At 35.3% G+C, this 25,364-nt stretch overlaps 2 protein-coding genes across 9 annotated transcripts in view; one reads left to right on the top strand and one right to left on the bottom strand.

The window, feature by feature from the left end:
* PTPRQ (protein tyrosine phosphatase receptor type Q) overlaps nt 1-1,168 on the top strand; it is a 258,054-nt gene extending 256,886 nt beyond the window's left edge. For all 8 annotated transcript variants that reach the window (XM_061204869.1, XM_061204868.1, XM_061204865.1 and 5 more), the window contains 2 exons: nt 101-224; nt 462-1,168. In XM_061204869.1, the coding sequence (XP_061060852.1) occupies nt 101-224; nt 462-499 (162 nt within the window). In that variant the 3' untranslated portion in view covers nt 500-1,168. The remainder of the gene's footprint in view (nt 1-100; nt 225-461) is intronic.
* LIN7A (lin-7 homolog A, crumbs cell polarity complex component) overlaps nt 1-25,364 on the bottom strand; it is a 393,426-nt gene that overhangs the window by 51,694 nt on the left and 316,368 nt on the right. The window contains exon 10 of the transcript XR_009702499.1: nt 21,159-21,209. The gene's annotated coding sequence lies outside the window, so the exon portion shown is untranslated. The remainder of the gene's footprint in view (nt 1-21,158; nt 21,210-25,364) is intronic.

Below are 25,364 nucleotides of genomic sequence, written 5' to 3'. Positions count from 1 at the left end.
TGAATTCAATATTACTTTTCACTGTAAAAGTATAGCCCCACCCTTATAAGAAAATCCCTACCCCGTCCATTTATTTAACCATCCTTTCTTTGGTGTCTAGGCACAGTATATCTTTTTACATCAGTGCGTTCTGGATCTCTTATCAAGTAAAGGAAGTAATCAGCCCATCTGCTTTGTTAACTATTCAGCACTTCAAAAGATGGACTCTTTGGATGCCATGGAAGGTAAACAGAGGCAATGTATATCAATTTACTACTAGTTTACCACCTATAGCAGGAGCATTAATTTAATAATAACCGTATGTTGAAAATGTTTTAGAAGCTTGGCTAGCACACATATCAATTTTTAAATTTCTCTCTAATCCAAGTTAGGATAATAGCCTTTCCAGGTACACTATATTTTTGTCATGAAACAACTGTTAACTTCAATTCTCTCTTGTGACATGTTACTTTATGTTATAGGTGATGTTGAGCTTGAATGGGAAGAAACCACCATGTAAATATTCAGACCAAAGATTACAACTGGAAGATATTTTCAAATCCCAGGGGCCAAAATACCCCCTTACTCTTCTGAATTGAAATGTGCAACCTTAAATAAATCTCTACGCTTCCCTCACTGTGCCTTACTAAATGGATTGACATTTTATGAATAGTTCTAGGAAATAGCTAATTCAGGATAGTTATCTGTTTTGTACAGAATAAATATTATACATGTAAAATGTTTAAGAAGAGATATCCCAGAGACTTTTGAAGCCTTCTGTATTTTGGGAATGAGCCAAATATAAAATTATTATTATATTTATGTTAATGTTTCAATGTGAATTTTCCCTACATATTGGATTTGATCTTGAACAAAAGTTGTAAATGTTGATTCAGTAGTGTTATTTTGGCCTCCAGGGTGTTGACTTTTCTCGTGGATAACTTCCAGGACTGTCATAATGATCTGTACTTCCATGTATGCCCCTGTGTTTTGAATCCCCTGTTTTATGAGTGCTGAGATATCATCTCATGATCTCGAACAGCTGAACAGTAACCCCCTGACACTGCTGGTGTTACTTAGCCTTTATACAACACACAGTAGCTCTTCGGGTGCACTTAGGGCTATTTCAATTGCATTGTAATCTTTAGTTTGAAAAACAAAAGGAAAAATTAAACAGTGCAATTGCTCATGTGAAGTTGTCGAGTACTTTTCTAGCCTGTCTGCATTTGTACATTTTCAGGAACAAGCTGTACCACTATATTGTATATTTGAATACATAGTTAAATGTATCAGTATTTGTCCATTAGATATGTATGCAACCTAATAACAATTTTGAAGGGTTTCTTCAGCAGAAATGTATGAAAACAGTAATAAAAATGTAATGTGTTACAAGGTCATAAACCAATGATGTGCTGCTGTGGTGCCAACCAGAGACTTCCGAATAGATTACATAAAACGGTCTTTATTTCATTTCCTAAGGTTGATTATTGAGGAGTGTATTAGGTGGAACTGAACACAAAGAAATTAACCAGACTGTAGCAAATTACAGATTTTTTTTAAAAGAAAATAATTCACCCTCCTTTTTGTTAGACAGTAACAATGTACAAAGAAAGTTTTTAACTACATGAAATTATTTTGTCATAGATTTCAATTAAGGGTCATAAAATAGTATTATTTTATTTCTTTTATGGTAAGAATCATATCTTATACTTATTCCTGCTGGAATATACATATAGAAAAAGTGATGGCCAATAAAATTGAATTTTAAGGAACTGAGTCACTCTGCAGCATGATTTCAGAGGTCCTTATAAACATAAATTTGATTTTGTATCACATATTAAGATATAACTAATAATTATCTTAACATAATGAAGTATAAGTACAATATAGTAATATAATGTAGTATAAATAAGATATAATAATTTCCCAAGGTATCCAAAGATAGTAATTTTAAAATCGAATTTATTATGCAAGAAATTAAATCCTTTAGTCTTACAAGCAGTCCTGCTTTCTGTTTTTTATGGCAAGGGTGTGTAAATAAATACAATCCATTAATGTTCCAACCAAAAAGTTTACTCTATAGAAAGTTACAGAAAACAATAAGAAATGATGAAAACTCTAAAAGATTCAAGTTTGAGTGACAAGTTCTTCAGTTTGCTTCACGTGTCAGTCATTAAAAATGAGTGGTAAGCCAGTATTTATTAATATGGGTTTTTGTATTCATGGAAGACAGATAACAGCCTGTGGAAAGTACTGGTGTGTCTACTTTTAAATGTATTAAATGGTAAGAAAATAAATCCTTCAATCCACAAGCCAATCCATTTTCTATAATATCTATATAAAACAGAGAGTACAGAATAGAGTTGACCCCTGTGTATATGCATGTGTGTGCATATAAAAAAAGTTTTAATATAAGGCCTCCTCTAAAAGAGTGCTTATCAATCTTTAATGTGTATACAAATCATCTGCAGATTGTGGTAAAATGCAGATTCTGCTTCAGTAGGTCCAGGATAGCACCTAAGATTCTTCATTTCTAGAAAGTACTCAAGTAATAATATTGCTGCCTGAGCTCGTGCCATACACTGAATAGCAAATCTCTAAAAGACAGGATCAGAATAATTTTATTTCCACCTGAAATTATTTGAAACATGTTAAAGATCTGTCTTTGTTATCAAAAACATAACAGAGCACCTGTTAAATGTGTATAGCTCACTAGCTATATCACAAAACTGTAACTGAAATTGAATTGAAACACATATTAATGTTAACTAAATTTTCTCTTAATTATATTGTGAAAATGCTAGTTCACAGCCAAATTTTTGTAGGTGGCTACTAAGTGCAAATTAAAATAATGAGGAACATCTGTAACATTTTAGATCAGATTTGTCAAAATACTTTGAAGCATATGTACAATAAATGAGCAACATGTGTTTTATCTGAACCAAATGAAACTGGAGCCTCTCAGAATGGTTTGCCAGAAACGACAGCAGCTGTGGGTATCACCTCTACTTTCATCCTGCTTTAAAACACAGAATTTTCTTCTTTCGCTTTATAGGTTGAAATGTGTAATAAGACTTTTGAAAAAGCTAATTAAACCTTTCCCTCTTCATAAAGGAGATGGTGATTCACTCTTCACACCTGGTACCAAACACTAGATTTTAAAAATGAAATTTAAGTTCAGCAAACTACTCTACACGTCCATGACATTATTGTGATAGGTCCACTTTCGTAATTCAACTCTTAGAAAACTTACAGTAAAGTTTTTGATGATGCCAGTAACACAAAATGATCTGAAATTCTCAACTGAATGATATTAAAAAGTGAAAATGTGGGATAAAAAAGTTCATAAAGCATAATCTTGACAAAACAGCTTGCCTTCTTAGGACAAGTAATATTTCATGGTAAATGACATCATGAATATGCATAGAGCTTCCATTTGGAATCAAAACTCATATACCCATCAGTTCATGAAGATGTTCTGAGGAATAGATTAGATCACACATATGAAGGTGTTTCAAAAAGTACAAAGAACTCTACAAAGTTAAGATAATTTTTTACCCAGGTTGGACAGTATGTAATGTTTATCAGTAAGATAATGCACCCCATTATAAGACTGTATTGTATTTGTGATATTAATTCCATGTTTGTATGTCTGTTTCATATGCAAACGTTAAAGAGAAAATTATGGCAGATATACTGATTTCTGCTAAATAAAACCACTCATACTTTGTTTTTCATGAATGATTAAGAGCGTTCTCAAGGAATGTTTAGACTAAAGTGAATAGATAAACAAATAACATAAATTGTGATTTAGAAAACAAATCAAGAAAATTTCCATTTCAGGTGTTTCAAATGGACATACTAAAATCACTGTCTACAATACAGTCATTTGAAAATAAAACTGTAACTTAATAGAAGGTGATGAAAAGCATTATTCTCCCTTGTTTGTTTCTTTAGAATCACAAGCTTAAATTATTTTAACTTTTACTGAAAGTATTAGATTGAGAAGTCATTTTAGTAAATTATAAACTTTTCAGAATACTTTTACACCCATCATCCTGATTAATCCTTACAAAATCCTCTAAGATCTGCAGTGTCCCATATTACAGATAAATATAATGAAAGCTTAACAGATGTGCCAGAGACCACATTTAGTAAAGTTGGAAGCTGCATATCATAATCAAGTTACTGAAAGCCAATGATAAAGATAAAAATTTTAAAGGCAACAAAGAAAATAGAGACCTATTGAGGTGTTCAAATATAAGAAAATATGCTGGCTTCTGTTCAGAAACAATGCAAGCCAACTGACAATGGAATGACATATTCAAAGTGCTCAAATTACCTCCTAAACCTGATTAAGGGCAAATACAAAAAAACTAGAGCTAATGTCATGGTGAAATATTAAAGGCCTTCATCCTAAGAGCAAGAAAAAAGCAAAAATGCCCACTTTCACAACTTATATTCAACACTGTACTGGTGTTTCTAGCCATTACAATAAGGCAAAAAAAAAAAAAGAAAGAAATAAAAGGAATAAGGTTTGTAAATGAAGAGAAAAAATTGTCTGTATGAGTAGAGAATATAATTATGTATGAGGAAATTCCTGAAAAAGCTACAAAAGAGAAAAAGCCACTAGGTATAATAAATAGCTTTAAAAAGGTTACAGGATATAAGATCAAGATACAAAAATCAATTTTATCTCTACATATTAATCAATGAACAACTGGAAACTGCAATTAAAAATACCATTAACAACAGCATCCATAAACATGAAATGCTTAGAATAAATTTAACAAAGTATATGCAAGACTCATACACTAAAAACAATATTGATGAGAAGAATTAAAGAAGACTTAATAAATTTTTAAAAATGCATATCCATGAACTCAAAACTCAATGTTGCTGAGAAGTCAATTCTCCTCATACTGATGTATGGATTAAATGGAATATCAATCTTAATCCCATAAGGCTTTTTTTCTAGAAATCAATAAACTTTTTACAATTTATATAGAAATGATGTAAAGGATCTAGAATAGCCAAAACAATATTCAAATAGAACACAGTTGAATGACTTAACACTACACATCTATAGCATTTCCATTAAAATAAAAAATAGAAAGTAAAAAAATAAATTCTCACACAGTTGGTCAATTAGTTTTCAACAACGGTGACAACGTAATTCAATGGGGAAAAGACAGTCTTTCCAATAAACAGTGTTGGAACAACTGGATGCCCATTTGGAAAACCATGAACCTTCATCTCTAGCCCATATAACAAATACAAAAATTAACTTGAAATGCAACACAGACCTAAATGTAAAAGCTAAAACTATAAAGCTTATAGAAAAAAAAGTATGAAAATCCTCATGACTTTGGGACAGGCCAAGATTTCTTAGAATATAAAGAAATAAAATATAAAAGAAAAAACTGACATATTGTACTTCATCAAAATTATAACATTCTCTTTAAAAGACACTATTAAGAAAATGAAAAGTCAAGCCACAGGCTGAAGAGAATGGGAGAAAATATTCACAATAAATGTGACAAGATGCAAGTCCTGGGAATGGTATCCAGAACACATATATATTTACAGAATAATACACACACGCACACACACACACACACACACATATATAAATGGCCAATACATGAAAAGGTACTCAACATCATTAGTCATCAAGGAAATGCAAATAAAAATCAGAATGAAGTAACCATACTAATAGAATGATTAAAGTTAAAATGACTGGTAATATCAAGTCATCCCAGCATGGAATCTGAGCAACTGGAACTACATGGTATATGGTACAATCACTTTGGAAAACAGTTTGGTAGTTTCTTATAAAGATAATATCCTATTGCCATATTACCCAGCATTACCACTCCTAGTCATTTATCCAAGAGAAATTAAAATATATTTCCAGAAAAGGACTTGTATTAATAGTGCTCTTAGTAGTTTTATTCATAATGGCCAAAAATGGAAAGAGTCCAAATACCCATCAGCAGGAATGAACAAATAAGTTGTGGTATTTTTTGACAATAAAATAGAAATGAACTATTGATACACATGAGAACAGGAAAAATCTTCAAAAACATTATACTGAGTGAAAGAAGACAGATACAAGGGAATACATACTGTAAGAATCCATTCAGATGTAGTTCTGGAGCAGGTCAAACTAATCTAGAGTGATGGAGATCAAATCAGTGATTACCTGGAGTCTGCTATGTATATGGGGAATCAACTGCAATGGACAAAAGGCAACTTTAGGGGGTGATGAAAGTGTTCTGTATCTTGAATGGAGTGTTATTTATACAGGTATATTCATTTGTCAAAATGCTTTAAGTTGTGTACGTACAGTGAATGCATTTTTTCCATGTAAATTATAATTCAATGAAGTTGATTAAAAATAGAATAATGAAAAAATAGTTAAGTATTTACAGAATGCTATTCATATGTTTTTAAAATACAAGTAGTACATATTTTTATGGATTCATCATTATAATACATACATAAAATCATAAATGGTAATGTAAGTACTGGCATCAGAATCATGGCTTCCTCTGACATGGGAGGAATGCAGGGAGAAGACGGATTGCCAGGAAATCAAGAGGATCCACAAGAGTTTCAAATGCATTTGTAAATTTTGTTTTAAAGTTTAAAGCATACGTGGCAACACAGATTTGTTAAAATTAAGTAATGAGTAAAAACTATATTATTCTCTAAAGTTTTGTGTTTGAAATATTTCATAATTTTAAAAGTACAATTTAAACTTTAATAATTTATAACAATGACTTAAATGTTTATGGACTATTTTCACGAATCTATCAAAGTATCCTGCTCTCCTGCTTGAATGAGGGCAATATGGAGAGAAATATTTACTTACTTTGTTATTTATTTACTCCATTCCCAAAGCTCTAAAATCGGTGTCTTAAACATTAAAAATAAAACTTGACATGCTGCAAGTGCTTTCCCTAGAATTCACTAAGTTCTTATTCACTTAGTATTTATAACCAGGTGAACTGCCATGGAAGATATGATGAATTCACTTGCTGTACTCTCGTACTAGAAAACAGAGCTTCATCAATTTGAGGGCACCACATTCATAAAGCTGGTGCTTGCTAACAGGATCAACATATACTCCCTGGGCTGTTACATCAGAGTTTTTATTTATTTATGTTTTAAAGAATACACTTACAGTTGCTTCATTTGCAAATATTTTCTCCCATTCTGAGGGTTGTCTTTTTGTCTTGTTTATGGTTTCCTTTGCTGTGCAAAAGCTTTTAAGTTTCATTAGGTCCCATTTGTTTATTTTTGTTTTTATTTCCATTTCTCTAGGAAGTGGGTCAAAAAGGATCTTGCTGTGATTTATGTCATAGAGTGTTCTGCCTATGTTTTCCTCTAAGAATTTTATAGTGTCTGGACAAAGGATTAATCTCCAAAATTTACAAGCAGCTTATGCAGCTCAATAACAAAAAAACAACCCAATCCAAAAATGGGCAGAAGACCTAAATAGACATTTCTCAAAAGAAGATATACAGGGCTTCCCTGGTGGCGCAGTGGTTGAGAATCTGCCTGCCAATGCAGGGGACACAGGTTCGAGCCCTGGTCTGGGAAGATCCCACATGCCGCGGAGCAACTAGGCCCGTGAGCCACAACTACTGAGCCTGCGCGTCTGGAGCTTGTGCTCCGCAACAAGAGAGGCCGCGATAATGAGAGGCCCGCGCACCGCGATGAAGAGTGGCCCCCGCTTGCCACAACTAGAGAAAGCCCTCGCACAGAAACGAAGACCCAACACAGCCAAAAATAAATAAATAAAAAATTAAAAAAAAAAAAGAAGATATACAGATTGCCAACAAACACATGAAAGAATGCTCAACGTCACTAATCATTAGAGAAATGCAAATCAAAACTACCATGAGGTATCACCTCACACCAGTCAGAATGGCCATCATCAAAAAATCTACAAACAATAAATCTGGAGAGGGTGTGGAGAAAAGGGAACCCTCTTGCACTGTTGGTGGGAATGTAAATTGATACAGCCACTATGGAGAACAGTATGGAGGTTCCTTAAAAAACTAAAAATAGAACTACCATACGGCCCAGCAATCCCACTACTGGGCATATACCCTGAGAAAACCATAATTCAAAAAGAGTCATGTACCACAATGTTCACTGCAGCTCTATTTACAATAGCCAGGACATGGAAGCAACCTAAGTGTCCATCGACAGATGAATGGATAAAGAAGATGTGTCACATATATACAATGGAATATTACTCAGCCATAAAAAGAAATAAATTTGAGTTATTTGTAGTGAGGTGGATGGACCTAGAGTCTGTCATAGAGTGAAGTAAGTCAGAAAGAGAAAAACAAATACCGTATGCTAACACATATATATGGAATCTTAAAAAAAAATGGTTATGAAGAATCTAGGGGCAGGACAGGAATAAAGGCGCAGACGTAGAGAATGGACTTGAGGACACGGGGAGGGGGAGGAGGAAGGGTAAGCTGGGGTGAAGTGAGAGAGTGGCATGGACATATATACACTACCAAATGTAAAACAGATAGCTAGTGGGAAGCAGCCGCACAGCACAGGGAGATCAGCTCAGTGCTTTGTGACCACCTAGAGGGGTGGGATAGGGAGGGTGGGAGGGAGATGCAAGAGGGAGGGGATATGGAGATATAGGTATATGTATAGCTGATTCACTTTGTTATACAGCAGAAACTAACACACCACTGTAAAGCAATTATACTCCAATAAAGATGTTAAAAAAAAAAGAATACACTTACAACTGTGATATGAAAAATTTACATGAAATAGACATAATTTTATTTATTGTGATTACTAATAGCTTTCTTTATTGAATCATTACTATGTCCCAGGTACTCTTCTAAGGATTTTACAAATATTAATTAATCTCCTAACAATTCTTGGAAGTAGGTGCTGTGATTTGCCTTTTACAGATGAGAAAACAAAAACAAAAAAACAAAAAACGGGTTAAATAACCTGCCCAAGGTTACACATCAAGTAGACGAAAGAGCTAGAGCTGAAACCAGAAATCTGATGTCAGAGTCTCCAGCATCAGCCACCATATGCCATTGTATTACCCAGAGGCCATCAGATATATAGCATCTTTGATCTCACCTACTTGGACGTAGAACATACATGTGAACTCTAATTACTCCCATCCTCAAGAACAGAAGTTTCTGATAGCATCTAAAATAGGCCCTTTTATGCAAATTATTCATGTCACATAGTCAGCCAGTGGTAGTGCTAGCCTTTGAATTCAGGTATGTAGTTTGATAGTCTTTCTGTAATTTGCTGCCTCCTCCAATATATATTTGATCCAAACCAAAATGTATTGTTTGTTTTTCCAATTCTCTGGAACTCATTGCCAGATTTATCTCCTTAGCTCACAGCTCTGATCATTTTACTGATCCGTTCAGCAGCCCTTCATTGCCTATCGAGTTAAACTCATAAAATGCCTTTCCCACAGTCTTACTCCAATTTTCCAGCCAAACCAGAATACTTGCTGCCTACTAAAACACACTGTTCACATTCCCAGTACCACACTTTAGCTCCTACATTCTCCTCAATAGTTCTTACCCTCCGCTGGCATTCCCCGCTTACTAGATTGTCAGCTGCTTGTGCACAAGGACTAAGTTTTTCTCATGATTTTAACCTCATTGCATTTAGCATAACATCTTCTATATGAGATAAACTTGAACTAATATGTGCGATTGGAAAGTTTCCCGTAGAAGAGGTAAACTAATGTTGTCTATGCAACAGTGTATTTTCCTACCAATCCACACTTGCTAAAATATCTTTTCAATCAAGGAGCAAACAACCACTACTGGATCAAAGATCAATGAAAGTGGGGGAGCAGGGAAAATGGGCAGACAGTAATCTGTCATTTGTTCAGGATCATCAGTTATCCAGAATGAAACTGAGATCTTAACAGTACGCGAAAAACCTCTGAACAACTGAAGGTGACAAAAAGGAATTCTGTACATTTGGGCAACATATTAAAAAACAGTTCATGGACAGTATTTTTTGTCTTACATTATAGACACTTCAACAAACATGATTTCCCAGTTCACAGCAGTTTGTAAACAGCAAAGCTAATGGTTTATATCCTTATATTGTGCACAGACACACACACACACACACCCCCCTTCCTATTAAAAGCACACAGGCCTTCAAAACATAAAATTTGGGGACCATTTATAGAAATCCAATATATTTCAGTAGCCACTGGAATATTATAACCAAAGTCCTCTTTAAGAAAACACATTTTTCTTTTTAAATTACATTGTATTTACTCCTTAAGGAGACAGGTATGGATTTAATATATTTTTTTTAAAGACCTCATCAAAACTAATTAGACTAAAAAAGCAGGGAGAGGCAGTTCCAGAAGAAACCTGGAACAAAATATTCCACGAGGTGAGACAGTTTCTGGCCACGCAGAAGCAGGTCTGTATTCAGCTGCCAATGTGTACAGGCATGGAGGCGGACACCAGGGCCAGAGAGGACAGTAACGAGCAACAGGTGGCAAAGCAGGCTAGCAGGACACGCGAGGGTGGACCAGTAGGAGGTAGCATATCATAACAGGCAGGTGGAGCAAGGCTAAGGAGAATCCAGGAACTGGCACTACTCAGGTCCAAGAAAAGCCGGAGGTAGGGAAGTGGGTCATCAGGGAGCAGGGTCCTACTGTCCAGCTAGATTCAGAGGCATCTCCCTTCCTCAGGCACAGACACAAAGTAGAGAGACTCAGGCAGGGTTCAATAACCCCTCATTTCCTGAAGATAGATACAGATAAACAAACAGACAGAGATACACATACACATATGTACCTATCTCTATATCACTCCTTCACTGTGGCTTAACAGTAGTAAATAAATGGTAACTGCATGAAAAATACATATGTGCTTTAAATAACTAAGGTACTAGAGAGATTTTAGAGACAAAGATTTTTATCAAAATCAGGTACCAAAAATGTATACTGCTAATCTAACCAAAGCAATAAGGAAAACAAAAATAACAGAAGTCAAAACTGTCATGATTCAACACAAAAGTATTGCGTACCTAGAAGATACAAATAAGTAGACTGAAATACTTTATAAGTAATAACAAGTTCTCTAATACAAGTGACCACAAATATTCAAAAATTATAAGCAACCAATTAATGAGTGAGAAGATATAATGGGAAAAATCAGTTCACTGATAGTGTCCAAAATATAAAATACCAAGAAGCTAAACTTAGAGGTCACTTCTGAAGAAAACTATAAAACAGGGAAATCTAAGATATGATTATATTTTTTGGTAAGGGAAGCCTATTATAAAAAACATGGTTCTTCTCAAATTACTTCATAAGTTTAATATGCCAATTTAAAAATCTTAAATAGTATTAGATTATTTCATATTTATAAAAACATCTTAAGTTCATCTGGAAGAATAAATAACTGAGAAATAAGATAAACTTTTTTGAGTAATAAGAGTGATGAGGCAAGAACTTCCCTCTCATCTATTAAAATATTTTATTATCAAAATAAAGTGTATGACTGACATGAGAAGAAGCAATACCTAATGAAAGAGACAAGTTTTCAAACACAGGCCATGTTATAAGATTTTAATATGTCAGTAAGGAAATATCACCCACCAAGGAAGAAAAGACACATCATTATTCAGTAAATGATGTAGGGAAATTGGCTGCTAGGGGAAAAAAAATGAAATCATGTTAAATTTAAGCCCCTCACTCTAAACCAAAATGAATTTTGGAGCGAAAAATCTCAGTATGTTCCATGGTCTTATTTCCTTTGGTCTTCATTTCCTTTAAAGATCATAAATAATTTCACCTTTTCAGGATGAACACTCACCCAACTTCTAATGCCCAGTGGGTCATACCACCCCAGTGTGAAACATTTACATTTTCTCCAAAATTTATAAGAATTCAAAGATGTATGTCCCAGAAACAAAACCTGAAGTTTAAAGAAATAAAAGGTATCCAAACTGGAAGGGAAGAGGTAAAATTGTCATTATATGCAGATGATATGATACTTTATATAGAAAACCCTAAAGACTCCACACAAAAACTACTAGAACTGATAAACAAATTCAGCAAGGTAGCAGGATATAAAATTATCATACAGACATCTGTTGCATTTCTTTACACTAACAATGAAATATCAGAAAGGGAAAGTTAAAAAATCCCTTTTAAAATTGCATCAAAAAATAAAATACTTAGGAATAAACCTGACCAAGGAGATGAAAGACTTATATGCTGAGAACGGTAAAATATTGATAAAGGAAATTGAAGATGATTCAAAGAAATGGAAAGATATCCGAAGCTCTTGGACTGGAAGAATTAATATTGTTAAAATGGCCATAGTACCCAAAACAATCTACAGATTTAATGTGATACCTATCAAATTAACCATGACATTTTTCACAGAACTACAACAAATAATTAAAATTTATATGGAACCACAAAAGACCCAGAATTGCCAAAGCAATCCTGAGGAAAAAGAACAAAGCTGGAAGCATAACCCTCCTAAACTTCAGACAATTATTACAAAGCTCCAGTAATCAAAACATTGTGGTATTGACACAAAAACAGATATATGGATCAATGGAACAAAATAGAGAGCTCAGGGAAACACCCACTCAGCAATGGTAATGAATCCTCAACTAAGGAGTCAAGAATACAATGGAGAAAAGACAGTCTGTTCAGCAAGTGGCATTGGGAGAGCTAAAAAAAGAGTTACCATATGATCCAGCAATCCCACTCCTGAGCATGTATCTGGACAAAACTCTAATTAGAAAAGATACATGCACCCGAACGTTCAATGCAGCACTATTTACAATAGCCAAGACATGGATGCAACCTAAATGTCCACTGACAGAGGAATGGATAAAGAAGATGTCTGTGGAGATATATATATATATATGTATATACACATACACACAATGGAATATTACTCGGCCATAAAAAAGAATGAAATAATGACATTTGCAGCAACATGCATGGACCTAGAGATTATCATACTAAGTGAAGTAAGTCAGACAGAGAAAGACAAATGTCATATGATATCAGTTATATATGGAATCCAAAAAAATGATACAAATGAACTCATTTACAAAACACAAACAAGACTCATAGGCATAGAAAACAAACTTATGGTTACCAAAGGGGAAAGCACGGAGAGGAGGTATAAATTAGCAGTCTGGAATTAGTAGATAAAAAGTACTATATATAAAGTACATAAAGAACAAGGTCCTACTGTATAGTACATACATATGGTCCTGTAATAAACCATAATGGAAAAGAATCTGAAAAAGAATGTATATTATACATGTATAACTGAATCATTTTGCTGTACACCAGAAACTAACACAACATTGTAAATCAACTATACTTCAACAAAAAATAAATACATTTTCAAAAAACCTAAATAAGGGGACTTTACATAAAAAGAAATATCATCATTAATCATCTAATATAATGAATGTCAAAATCTACTTATGTGTTCCTGCCAAAATACAGAAACTTATTTTTAAAAATTCAACTATTAATTTGAAAAAGAATAATAACTCCAACTGATTAGAATATATTGAATATGTTTAGTCCATGAGTTCATTTTTAAAACCCATGAATAGTCATTATTAGAGGATGATAATGAACCAATTTATTCTGAAAACTAGCAAATAAAGGGAAAGATTCAAGCATTTTATCCTTCCTTTTATATACAAACTGAATGATGCAGTAACAAAATATCTGAGGACAGATTTTTTTCTTTATACCATATTCTAGCTATAAATAAAGAAGAAATGACAGAATTAGACTATCACTACTTCTCATTCCATAATGGATCCCGGCAAAGATCAACAATGGCTGCTAATATCAAAAAAAGAGAGCCAACCAGACATAATGTTTGTAGAATAACAGACTATAATGTAATCTTGCCAGCCCTCCCTCCCCCATCAAGCCTGAATCCAATCAAGCCTCTACAGCCAGCTACCAATGAATGAAACTACAGATGTTAGAAGAATGTTAAATTATGCCAAAAGAATGCAATCAGCAAAATCCAGATTTTGGAAAACTGTACAGGACTAATGATTCAATTTCTTCAACAAATTTGCAAAAGATATAAAGTTGTAGAGGAGGAACCATAGAGACTTAAAAGATTTATCAACTAATCACATTGTGTGGGCTTTATTTTGGTGCCAGTTCAAAAATACAAACTAAGATGGCTCCACACAAACACTTGTACGTAAATTTTTATAGCAACATTATTCACAATAGCCAAAAAATGGATAAATATGGTTTAACCATACAATGGAATAGTATTCAGCCACAAAAAGAAATGAAGTACTTATTCATGATATAACATATATCAACCTTGAAAACTTTATGCTAAGTGAAGGTGGTACCAACCGGGTTTGTTTCGCCCAAAGTGCAGCAAGCTAAAACGGTGACATGCCGAGGTTTGCAGCAAAGCGAGGAGACGGGAGAGCAGATCTCGAATCTGCTCCAAGAAGGCAAGGGGCTTGGGTGTTTATGAGATAAAGAAAAAAGAAGCAGGGCTGCCGGAGGCGAGGGGGAACGGGGAAAGGTGATTAGAAAAAGGTGCGATAATTGTTGTTCTGCGCAGGCGTAACTACGCTACAGGCCTCTTCACAGTCTAAATTTCACGAGGGCGGATGCCTGCGCATGCCCAGTTCAAGGGTCAGTGGTCCTTCCCAGTCCTAAGGAGCTCAGCTCAAACTAGACACAGCTGACCCTTGGCTCAGCTTGAAATAGATGCAGCTGACTCCAAGTTCCTGGAAAACAACTCGGTCAGACACCTTATTGTTCAGGCTATGTGCTGCTTAGAGGACATGAAAGTCTTAAAACCTTGATGATTGAAGGCAGGTGAAATGGATTTCACCCATGGTTACAGAAGAAGCCAGACATATTGTAATTATTCCATTTATATGAAATATCCAAAATAGGCGTATCCATAGAAGCTCATTAGTAGTTGCCAGGGACAGAGTGGGAAATGGGAAGTGACTGCTAATGGATACAGGGTTTCTTCTGGGGGTGATGGAAATAGTGGTGATGATTGTACAACTCTGTGAAAATACTATAAACCACTGAACTGTACATTTTAAAAGGCTGAATTTTATGTCATGTGAATTGTATCTCAATAAAAAATACAGCATTCATGAGAAAAAAAAAAACAAACTGAAGTTTGGACTATTGGGCTACTTTGAGTAACCTTACTTCCCAGTCCAATAAATTGAATTAAAGTAGCATATACCATAATCTGTTATAATTGGGAAGGACCTTATTCCCATAATTGAATTGCCCAGATAATTGAAGCTTATCATTTGGAGAAAGCTACATGGTTCCCAGCTCCCACAATCCTCATCTCTGTATATCAGAAGCAATTCACCCCAAACTCTGGGAAGATTTAGTCCTTATCTTGGGAAATTTTAGGTATATTCCTTCAAGAGAATTTTGCTGCAGCATCAAGAGAATTTTGCTGCAAATACAGTACAGGCCTTGTTTCCTGTCCTAAAAATTAAGATTCTGTCTTATTTGCCAGATATACTAGTTCTACTTGTGACTAAGTTCCTGTTTTTATTTGATTTTCTTAAATAATATTCATTTTATTTTCTCATTACAAAACTAGAGAATGCTTATTATAGATTTTTTTTAATTACAGAAAACTCTCTTTTAAATTTATATCAACCAAAATTCTAGTACCTAAATATAACTACTATCAACAGTTTGGAGTAGTGCTTTCCAAACCTTTTTCTTCTCATCATGGTCAACAAAAGAAATGCATCAAAATTTCATGAAGATACCTAATAAGATAATTGGGGAGTTTATGGCATTGGCTAGAAGTATGACCATTTTGCTTTCAGAGTTTGGGCCTGAATTATATGTAATTTACAAAAAAAATTTAATAAATTAATCCATCAAAAAAATCTGCCAAATTAAGTCACGTGAAAGGAGGGGCCTGCTCTACTAGGTGTTCCACTAGTTCGTGTTCTTTTCTAAGCAGTTTACTGAGGCCTGGTAATTTCAACAGCACCTTATACAGACTACTGTAATCATTTCAAAGTCCTCTTATAAATGGGTTACACGGTATGCAACATTTAAGATACCATTTTTTAAAATGAATATTTACTGGACTAAAAAATGTACAAAATTAAGTTACTTTAAGGTAAATTAAAATATTTTATTACTATAAAGCCAAGACTTTATGAAGAAGAAAGTTGAAGGATACAAAGAGGGGAGTTAAGGATTCCTAGTTCCAGTGCTGGGTTCCATACATACTATTCTGATTACCTTCAGGTACCCAGGAAACCCTGGACCCGCAGGGTTCAAGAAGTGAAAAGGTGGCAACACAGACCAGCTTCTGGAGAGTGTCCAGAAGAATGGCCAAGGGTAAGATAACCACTGTCCTAAGGCTTTCACTCTCAGGGCCAGCTGGGTAAAATAGAGACTCTCATTGACATGGAGGCCAGAAAAAAACAAGGATGACCAGGTATTCAGGAGCTGGATGACTAGGAACAAGTAACCCACCAATACTTTTAAAACAAGTAGCCAATAAACTATCATACTCTCTTCTTATAAACATAGCATGAGTGCCTTAACTCAAATTGATGTACTCTAATTTTGTTGTGGCAGCCAGACTTAGCAATTAATTATTTAGACTTAGTATCTAAGGCTTAGCAATTTCAGCTCCAAAAATAAATCTTGCTATATAATGTTTTTTTGAGTAGAGCACCTCTTGTCCCATGAAGTTTCCAGGAACTTCTACTAAAATAAAATGAGCATTATATCTTGCACTGATCGAGACACACAATGTTTTGGGCAGAGCACCAACAAATTTAAACAAATCCCAAATAGAAATAGAAATAAATATCCAATAAGGGAAAACGCCACTTCATCTCAGAGAAGATGATGTGGGTTTTGACAATTATCACTCAGCAGAGATTACATGCTACCTGTTTTCCACCAGGTGATCTTCTAAGCAATGATGATTACGTAGCTCCTGCTCTACAGAGTGGATGATATGAATAAATAAGCATTAAAGGGCAATGTGATAAGTGCTTGGCTATGAATAACCATAGAAGCAAATATTGTAATCAATATGAGACATGTGAAAAGAGGCAGTTGTGAAAAATAGAAATCGTCTGATGATCCACACTCCACAACTAGTCTCTTGTGAGTATTTTCTTACAGTCATAAACTTTGAAATAGGAACATATGAGACAACATCAAGCTTCCAGTGATTCTGTGCTTTTTCAGCAAATTCTATTACCAAGGAAGGATACTTGTGCTTAGGAACAAGTAACCCACCAATAAAACACGTGCTTAATTCTAAGGCCTTTGATTTTCAAAACGCTGTGATTTTTTAAAAAGAGTAGATTTTGATAGAAGTCTAGTGGTCAATTCTGAACTAAGAATGGCTTCACAACCCTTCATTTCCCCTTCTAGCTTTTCCTTTCCCTCTCTCCTCTCTCCCTCTTTTCCTCCCTGCCTCTCCCCCTTCCCTCCTCCTCTGTCTCCATTATTTGCCTTTATACTAGATAGACTATTAAAAGCCCCAGAGTCCCAGAAAAGTCTTGCTGCCCACTTCTGAAGGTAGAGCTAAATTACTGCACCCTCAGGAAATCTCACACTAATCTTATAAGATCGTGCTTCATTTTTTCCTGCGGCTGAAGTTATTGCTAAGATAATGTATTTATAAAACTTTTTAAGTAACACACCACTGCCAAAAATAGTATTATAGTATTATCATATGTCCAAAAGCTGATTTTAATCATCACTTTAATCTTCAAAAGATAACTTATTCCATAGAGAAGACTGGGATTTTCTTCAAAGTCAGGAAAAAATAAGCTGTTTGATGAATTAAAATGGATAAGATTAAAGAAAAAGTTCTGCTATGAGAGTTTTAGAAAGCTATATAAAATAGCAAACACTCAAAGAAGTAAAAATAAAGTTTGAAACATAATAAGTCTAGCTGTCTTAGAATTATATAGGGAACATTAAAGAATTAATATCTTGAAATTACTTAGTTAAAAAAGCAGCATATGTTCTTAGTGCTATTATATCATAAGATGAAAGAAAATCTAAAAGATTAAACCATGTTCATCTATAAAATGGTAAAATAATATAAAACAATCAAATATCACTTATTATATACTTATTTTTAAGCGTAGCAACCACACACACAAAATTTGCTACCTTCTGTCAAACTTCAAATGCAAAAATTTCCAGGAACAGCACAACAGATTGGTAAAGTGTAAAGCAGCCCTTGCTTCTTGCATTCTTTCTTCGTGATGTGATGTTTCTCACTAACCCAAAACAAAACTTGACACACAAGAAAAGAACTTGCGCCATGGAAAAGTCACACGGTCCCACTTCATTTTATTACAAAACAAATACTATACTCTTCTACAGCCATTCTTGTATTATTCATTTTTATGCCCTTTAATCCTCAAAATGCTGGGGTTTCCCAATCATGAATAAAAATTAGCCAGGTTGTTCATATTTCACAAGAGATACAACAGTCATTCTCTGTTTCCTGGGATCTGTTAGCGCTTACAGTCATGGCAGTGAAATGACCTCCCTCACACAGCGTGTGTACACACACCTCCCAAACAGGAAAAAAAATTTTTTTTCTGTAAGAAGTTTATATAACTAGAGATCTATTGGATGCAGTCAGGTCAGGTGTGTAGAATGATGCAGGTTAGGAAAGGAAGCACGGATTTACTGCTATCAAGACCATTAAATCTTGCTGGAGAGAACTAATTGATTTTGCCCTTTTCAGTTTTTAAGGGGTCAGCTAAAGTCTCCCTCTGTGAGAGTGGATAATGGAACAAGTGGTGAACTACACTAATGACTCTGTGACATACTTTCAGGCTCTGGTGTTATATAGTCTGAACACAGAAAGAATGTTCAACAAAGAGCCATACCAGAAGAGTCTGTAAAACCTTAAATTGCTACAACAGCTGAGAGAAGAGAATAGTCCCATTGAAAGGAAATTAATGAACAAGTGTCAAAATGGACAGTTGGTGTCAATTCCTAGAGGATTTGGGAGTGAGAAGTAGACTTGAGGAAACCATGTTAATAGAGCCCTGGTTTGTATGAAAAGAAAATCATACTTTACCAAATATCCATCATAGGAGTCATGCTTGTCACAATCCACATTACTCTGTGTTTAGTAAAAAGAATGCTTTATTAAGGGCTGCGTAAGCACCTTACTTTGTTGATCTCCAAAAGCATATGATCGTCTGTTTTCTTGAAAACAAATTTAGAAAGAAATTCTGTACTCAGCTGATGTGGTAGTTCTTGGAACAAAATGTACCCACCATTTTGAGAAAAAAAAAGACTCTTTCAAGCCCAAGCTATCTTTTTTTTGCAACTTTCGAAAAGAAGCAAAGAACAAGGGATGGGAAGTGGCAAATAGAAATTAGAGATTATGAAACTTTTATAAGATAGATTTATGTTAAAGAATTCAAAGAAATTAGGCAAGAAACTAGAAAATATCAAGCGATAGCAATTCTATTTGAAAACATGTAAAGAACTTCTGAAAGGAGATATAATATACATTTGCTCTTATTTAAGGATATTCAATCCTACCATAGAGTATAAGAGGAAAAAATAGGGAGAATAGATGAAACTAAATATAAAAGCAAATGGCTTGGAAAACAGGTTAGAGACAGACAAAGTAAGTGTAGCCTATGCTTGTCAACATAGAAAGGGATGGAGGGCCAATTAAGCATCAAATAACTAAATATGCCTGAGAAACCCAATATTTAAGAAGTCTTAAACTGACCACTTATTGGTGGAATCCAGTTTGGGCCACAGAATCTGCTGGCTGCCCAGTAGATTATAGGTGAGCTGTAGTTTTGACTCGGTGTATAGAGCATCCGTGTATTTGTTCAGACACCTTCCATCTGCTGAAATCCTTTGATCACCCTCAATTCTAGTTCTTGTAGATACTGTAAGTGGGGCAGATTGAAGGGGAAGGGAGAAAGACAGGATATATATGCATTGTGTAACTCAAGACTTGTATAGTATGGTCTCTCCACCCCACTTTTACCCTATCTTAAGTGTGCTAACCTACTCCGTCTTTCTCTTTCCTTCTTACTGTATATTTTAAAATAATCAAATAGACCATGAGTTTCAAGCATTTGAATTTGAGCATCAGTTTCATGACCTCTGGGACAGGCTGCCTGTACATGGCACTGTACATGGAAAATAGCATTGCATCATTATTTCCCAAAGTACAACACAGGTCCAAATCTCAGCCAACAGCTATCAACAGTGCCTCTTTTGGTCACTAGAAAAACGGAAGTTATCCTACAGGTTGCCAAATAAACATTCAAAGGTCCTCTAAGGCAGTTTGCCCCTAGACTTTTTTTTTTCCACTGAAGACTACTCTTCTATTGGGCACTGCAAGGAGGCTCAGAATAAGAACTTCATTTTGATTGTATAAATTACTGCTATAAGAGCCAGAGTTTAGTTTATAAGCATGTGATTTTCAGGCAAGTAGATTAATTTCTCATTGCTTTACTCCCTCTTTAAAATGGAGATAAATCATACGTGATAAAACATTGTGAAGATGTAATGAAATCATTTATTTAAAGCACTTTGACACAGGGACTGCAACTTATTTTTTTCAGAATTGAGTAATGGGGGCTTCCCTGGTGGCGCAGTGGTTGAGACTCTGCCTGCCAATGCAGGGGACACGGGTTCGAGCCCTGGTCTGGGAAGATCCCACGTGCCGCGGAGCAGCTGGGCCCGTGAGCCACAATTACTGAGCCTGCGTGTCTGGAGCCTGTGCTCCGCAACAAGAGAGGCCGCGATAGTGAGAGGCCCGCGCACCGCAATGAAGAGTGACCTCCGCTTGCCACAACTACAGAAAGCCCTCGCACAGAAACGAAGACCCAACACAGCCATAAATAAATAAATAAATACTTAAAAAAAAAAATCTATTTTAAAAAAAAAAGAATTGAGTAATGGCTACAACTTTACAAAATAAAATATATATAACTACTTTCTATTCTATACTCTAAAAGTACAAATGCTGGAATATTACAGCTTAAATCTCATGATAGTTTATATTTAAACAGAAGAAAATAAAAAATTAATTTAAATGATTTAATAAAAAGATTATACTTACATTGTGAAATTATACAGCACGGCTTTTCCAATCACAACATCCAGGCCAGATCTTGAAATCAGGGAAGATAAAACTTAACATGATTAATTTGTATGTGACTAGTGGCACATTGAAAATATAATCCCTGTACTTAAAAAGCACCAGATTATATACAATGTAAACATTTTATAACTTTTGCCATGTTTCTATCACTTACTATCCTAAAAGCTAACATGAATTATCTCAACGCAAAATGTCTGAGCTTCTGAAAAAGTATGAAATGTGTGTGTACGTCTGATTAAACAACTTTTTTTTCCAAATCGGTAGAAAAACTTTATGGAATAAATGTGTTTGTACAGTGGTGACTATTTGTCACAGTAGGCTGTGACATAGGCATTAAAGCACCAACTATTTTGGACAATATGTCATAACCAGCCAGTTGGAGGGCAGTAACAAAATACTTGGCTAACCATTCTATACTAGAGACATCTGTTTAGCTTAACAAGCTAGTAACATCAGAGCCTACTATAATTTGGGTCATCTGAATATCACAATTCATTTAGTTTTTAAAAGATGTAAATAACATTGAAAAATCATTCCATATATCTTAGAAATTTTAAACATTAGTTTTACATAGCGTCATGGAAAATGTTTATGTAATATTTTAAGTGAAAAAGACCATATATACATGGTATTGTATATCTATATTCTTAAAATTATGTAATACAAAATTTACATTATGTACTATTACATTATATAAAATTTTTGGTCATATGGAAGACAAAAAAAGCAAAGTATGATTTATTGAGGTGACACGTAGATGGATGATTTTTCTTCAATCAAAAGTTAAATAATATAATACCAATTTGTATTGTTTACTATGCGCTAGACACTGCATATTGTTTATTAACATTGTTTTAATCATTAAAACAACCTTATAAGGTAATATTATTTCCATTTTATGGACTAGTTGAGACTTAGAGAAGTTAAATAACTTGCCCAAGGTCAAATATTAGCAAGTGGCAGAGCTGAGCCTAGGATTTAGATCTAACATCAAACCCCATATTTGTAATCACTATAATTATGTTTAAAGAAGAGAGTCTACTTTCTATATACTGCACTCTGTTCATTGTTCTTATTTATCAATAGATACTTGTCAGCATCTATCCTGTTTTTCCTGGAAGTAGGGTGACCAACTTGTTCTGAGTTGTCCAGGATTTCCCAGTCCTTGTACTGAAAGTGGGACCTCCTGGGTACTTGTCCTAAGCAAACCTTTGCCAGTTGGTGACCCACAGGGAAGGAATACGTAACCTGAAAACGTTCTAATGGATCACAAATGTTGCTCTCAAACTCCTAAATCTGAATGAAAATAGGGAGAGTGCAGAATTATAAAAAGAACTTCATTTTTTAAGCACCAAATAAGAGTTTCTCAGGTAGACGAGCATTCATGGTCTCTTTCCCTGGACACTTCCTAGAAAATAAACGAGCAGGGCTTCCCTGGTGGCGCAGTGGTTGAGAGTCTGCCTGGCAATGCAGGGGACGTGGGTTCGGGCCCTGGTCTGGGAAGATCCCACATGCCGCGGAGCAACTAGGCCCGTGAGCCACAACTACTGAGCCTGCGTGTCTGGAGCCTGTGCTCCGCAACAAGAGAGGCCGCGATAATGAGAGGCCCGCGCACCGCGATGAAGAATGGCCCCCCACTCGACGCAACTAGAGAAAGCCCTCGCACAGAAACGAAGACCCAACACAGCCATAAATAAATAAATAAATAAAAATTTATTAAAAAAAAAAAAGAAAATAAACGAGCAGCAGCCTCTTTCAGTAGCATTTTGTGTCTAGTACATGAACTGAACACAGGTTTTTGTGGAAGTCCTGTTCTATTCCCAAGTGGAAGGGAAAGCGGGGTGAGAGCAAAGAGGGAAAAATATATTTGAAAAATCTGAAGAGCAGCCTCTCTGGTTCCTCCTCTGCTCGTCTTGGACACATTTCTTCGGAGCTATTTTGAAAAAGGCAGCTGCACAGCAGTCGCCATAATCCAGGTCCAGCCCCATTTCTCTGCCCAACATCTCACTGCCACAGTCTGGAAGTTGCAGAGCATTCGCCTTTAAAACATTCCCTTCTCCTCTGCTTGGTCTGTGCCCCTCCCCCATGTCCTCTGAAGTAACTCGAATGTTCTGTCAGTCTAAGTGCAAACTATTTTTACCACAGAGTTCGTGTTCGGGAATCTCTGGGCACACACTGTCTGCAGATTAGGTAAATTACAGGTGCCCGGGTTCAGGTTACTCATTTAGCAGCCACAAGTGTAAAGCATTAATCTGCCTCTTCTGAATTTTCCCTTTCAGTCAGCAGGCCCTTCCTTCACCTTCTATTCTTTAGGGCCACTCACTGGCCTTGTTAGTTGATCCTTCTCCCGGCAAGCTGGACTTAGTGCCGTTCATTTTCTTTCTCTCCTTGCCCTCCTCCACCTCCCCTTTCTTCTACTCTCTTTTCTCCTCTTTCTTTCCACTGCTGAAAAAGTATAATTACTTTCTATCTGGCGCTCAGGTCTACTTTCTCAGCTGTAACTGAAACTGCTTTCTTTGAACCCAACTATGCAATAATATAGCCAAATTCCTTAGGTATAACCCACAAAAATCTCTTCATCAGTTTCTGACTAACCCTGTGTCTACTTCTTCCCTGACCTTCCTCCTACCGTCACCACTACTCCAATCCACAGGTTTGTTAAAAATCTTCAACTCTGCTCCCTGGAAATACCAACCCAACATCTCAGGAACTTATGTCCCCAGACCATCCTTTCGCAAGCTTCCATTCATGACGGACTCTTCATTGTTATACACTCATAAAGAACCACACTCTTTTCCTCCAAAGTTCCTAGCTCAGGTAGTCATTTGTGTCATTTTTTAAATTAGTGTCTGTCCCCCAGTAATTGGAAATTTGTTGAGGGCATAAATACCTGAAACACAATGATCAGAGTCACTAGTTCTAATATTTTCACTTCCATTACCCCATTAACACAAATAAATCCCTAAATTTATCCTAAACATCTGTCTTAACAAATCTAGGTATTTCAGTTAATTCCCTTTGGATATTTCAATCAGAGGCCTTATGAATTGAGTAGGGGAAGGAAGGAAATTAAAATTTGTTGAGTGCATATTCCATAACAAGGACTCAACATATATTTTTTTTCCATTTTATGCTAACAACAAACCTGTGATGTATATATATTACATATGCCATTTGATCTCTTATAAAACTGAGGCTTGGAATGTATAATTAAGAATGGCTAGAACTTAGATTCTGGCTTACTCCGGGACTGTTTTTCTACCACATAACAGCACCTTCCCAAAGGCTCATAGCTAAAATCCACCATTGGCTGAGCTGGCCATAATCCTTTTCCTCCCACTCCTTTTCATGGAGAAGAAGAACTGGACATACTCAAGCTTTTGTGGAGATGATGGGAAGAAAATGCATTTACAAATAACTAAGCATGAAGTAAGAATAATGGGGTGGTAAACTATTTGAAAACTCTCAATTCTATCACTAACTTACTTTCACATTTTGTTATGAATGAACTCTAGGCCCCTGAAGTGATTTATTGACACAATATTATTATTCTCTTATTATTATTTACTTTTTCCATAATTAAAAAAATATTTTTGAACTGTTTAAACCTTGGAGGATAAACCTGTTTTGACCACTTGTCAAGATCCGTGTCTCCCAAGTTGTACTGAGAAATAATGTAATTGCAATTACAGGCATCTCACATTTTGTTTGAGTTCCAAGAGTTCCGTATTTAGTTGTCTGGAATCATTGTGTATTTTCCCATTACCTAATCTAATAAAAAATGGTTATTTCCCAAGCTGGCATTTCCTTTTTTTCTCTCTTCCCATCCCTACTCCCAATCCCCAAAACAACAACAAAAGAGGGAAAAATCTGTTTGAACAAAGGTGAATAACAACACTAATTTTATTGGCCTGAGGTCTAGAGAATGTTGTGAAAGGGGCTTTGTAGTTTAATAAGAAATGACAATTCAATAGTGATAGTTGGATTCACACAAAGAAATGCCACCCCTTTCTGGGAAGTTGCTCTTGATCAGTACCCCAAAGCTTTTTCTTCTTCTTTCTAGAATCTTCTCTTTCTACATTTTGAACTCACTGTTTCTCCAGTGGCAACACTTAAATAAGGGAAAAATGAAGGAGAAAGTGCACACTTTCATATTCTTTAGCA

The sequence above is a fragment of the Eubalaena glacialis genome, chromosome 11 (assembly GCF_028564815.1).
Source record: "Eubalaena glacialis isolate mEubGla1 chromosome 11, mEubGla1.1.hap2.+ XY, whole genome shotgun sequence".
NCBI classification, from domain to species: domain Eukaryota; kingdom Metazoa; phylum Chordata; class Mammalia; order Artiodactyla; family Balaenidae; genus Eubalaena; species Eubalaena glacialis.
The sequence above is the reverse complement of the archived record's forward strand: the minus strand, read 5'-3'. Positions and strand labels throughout refer to the sequence as shown.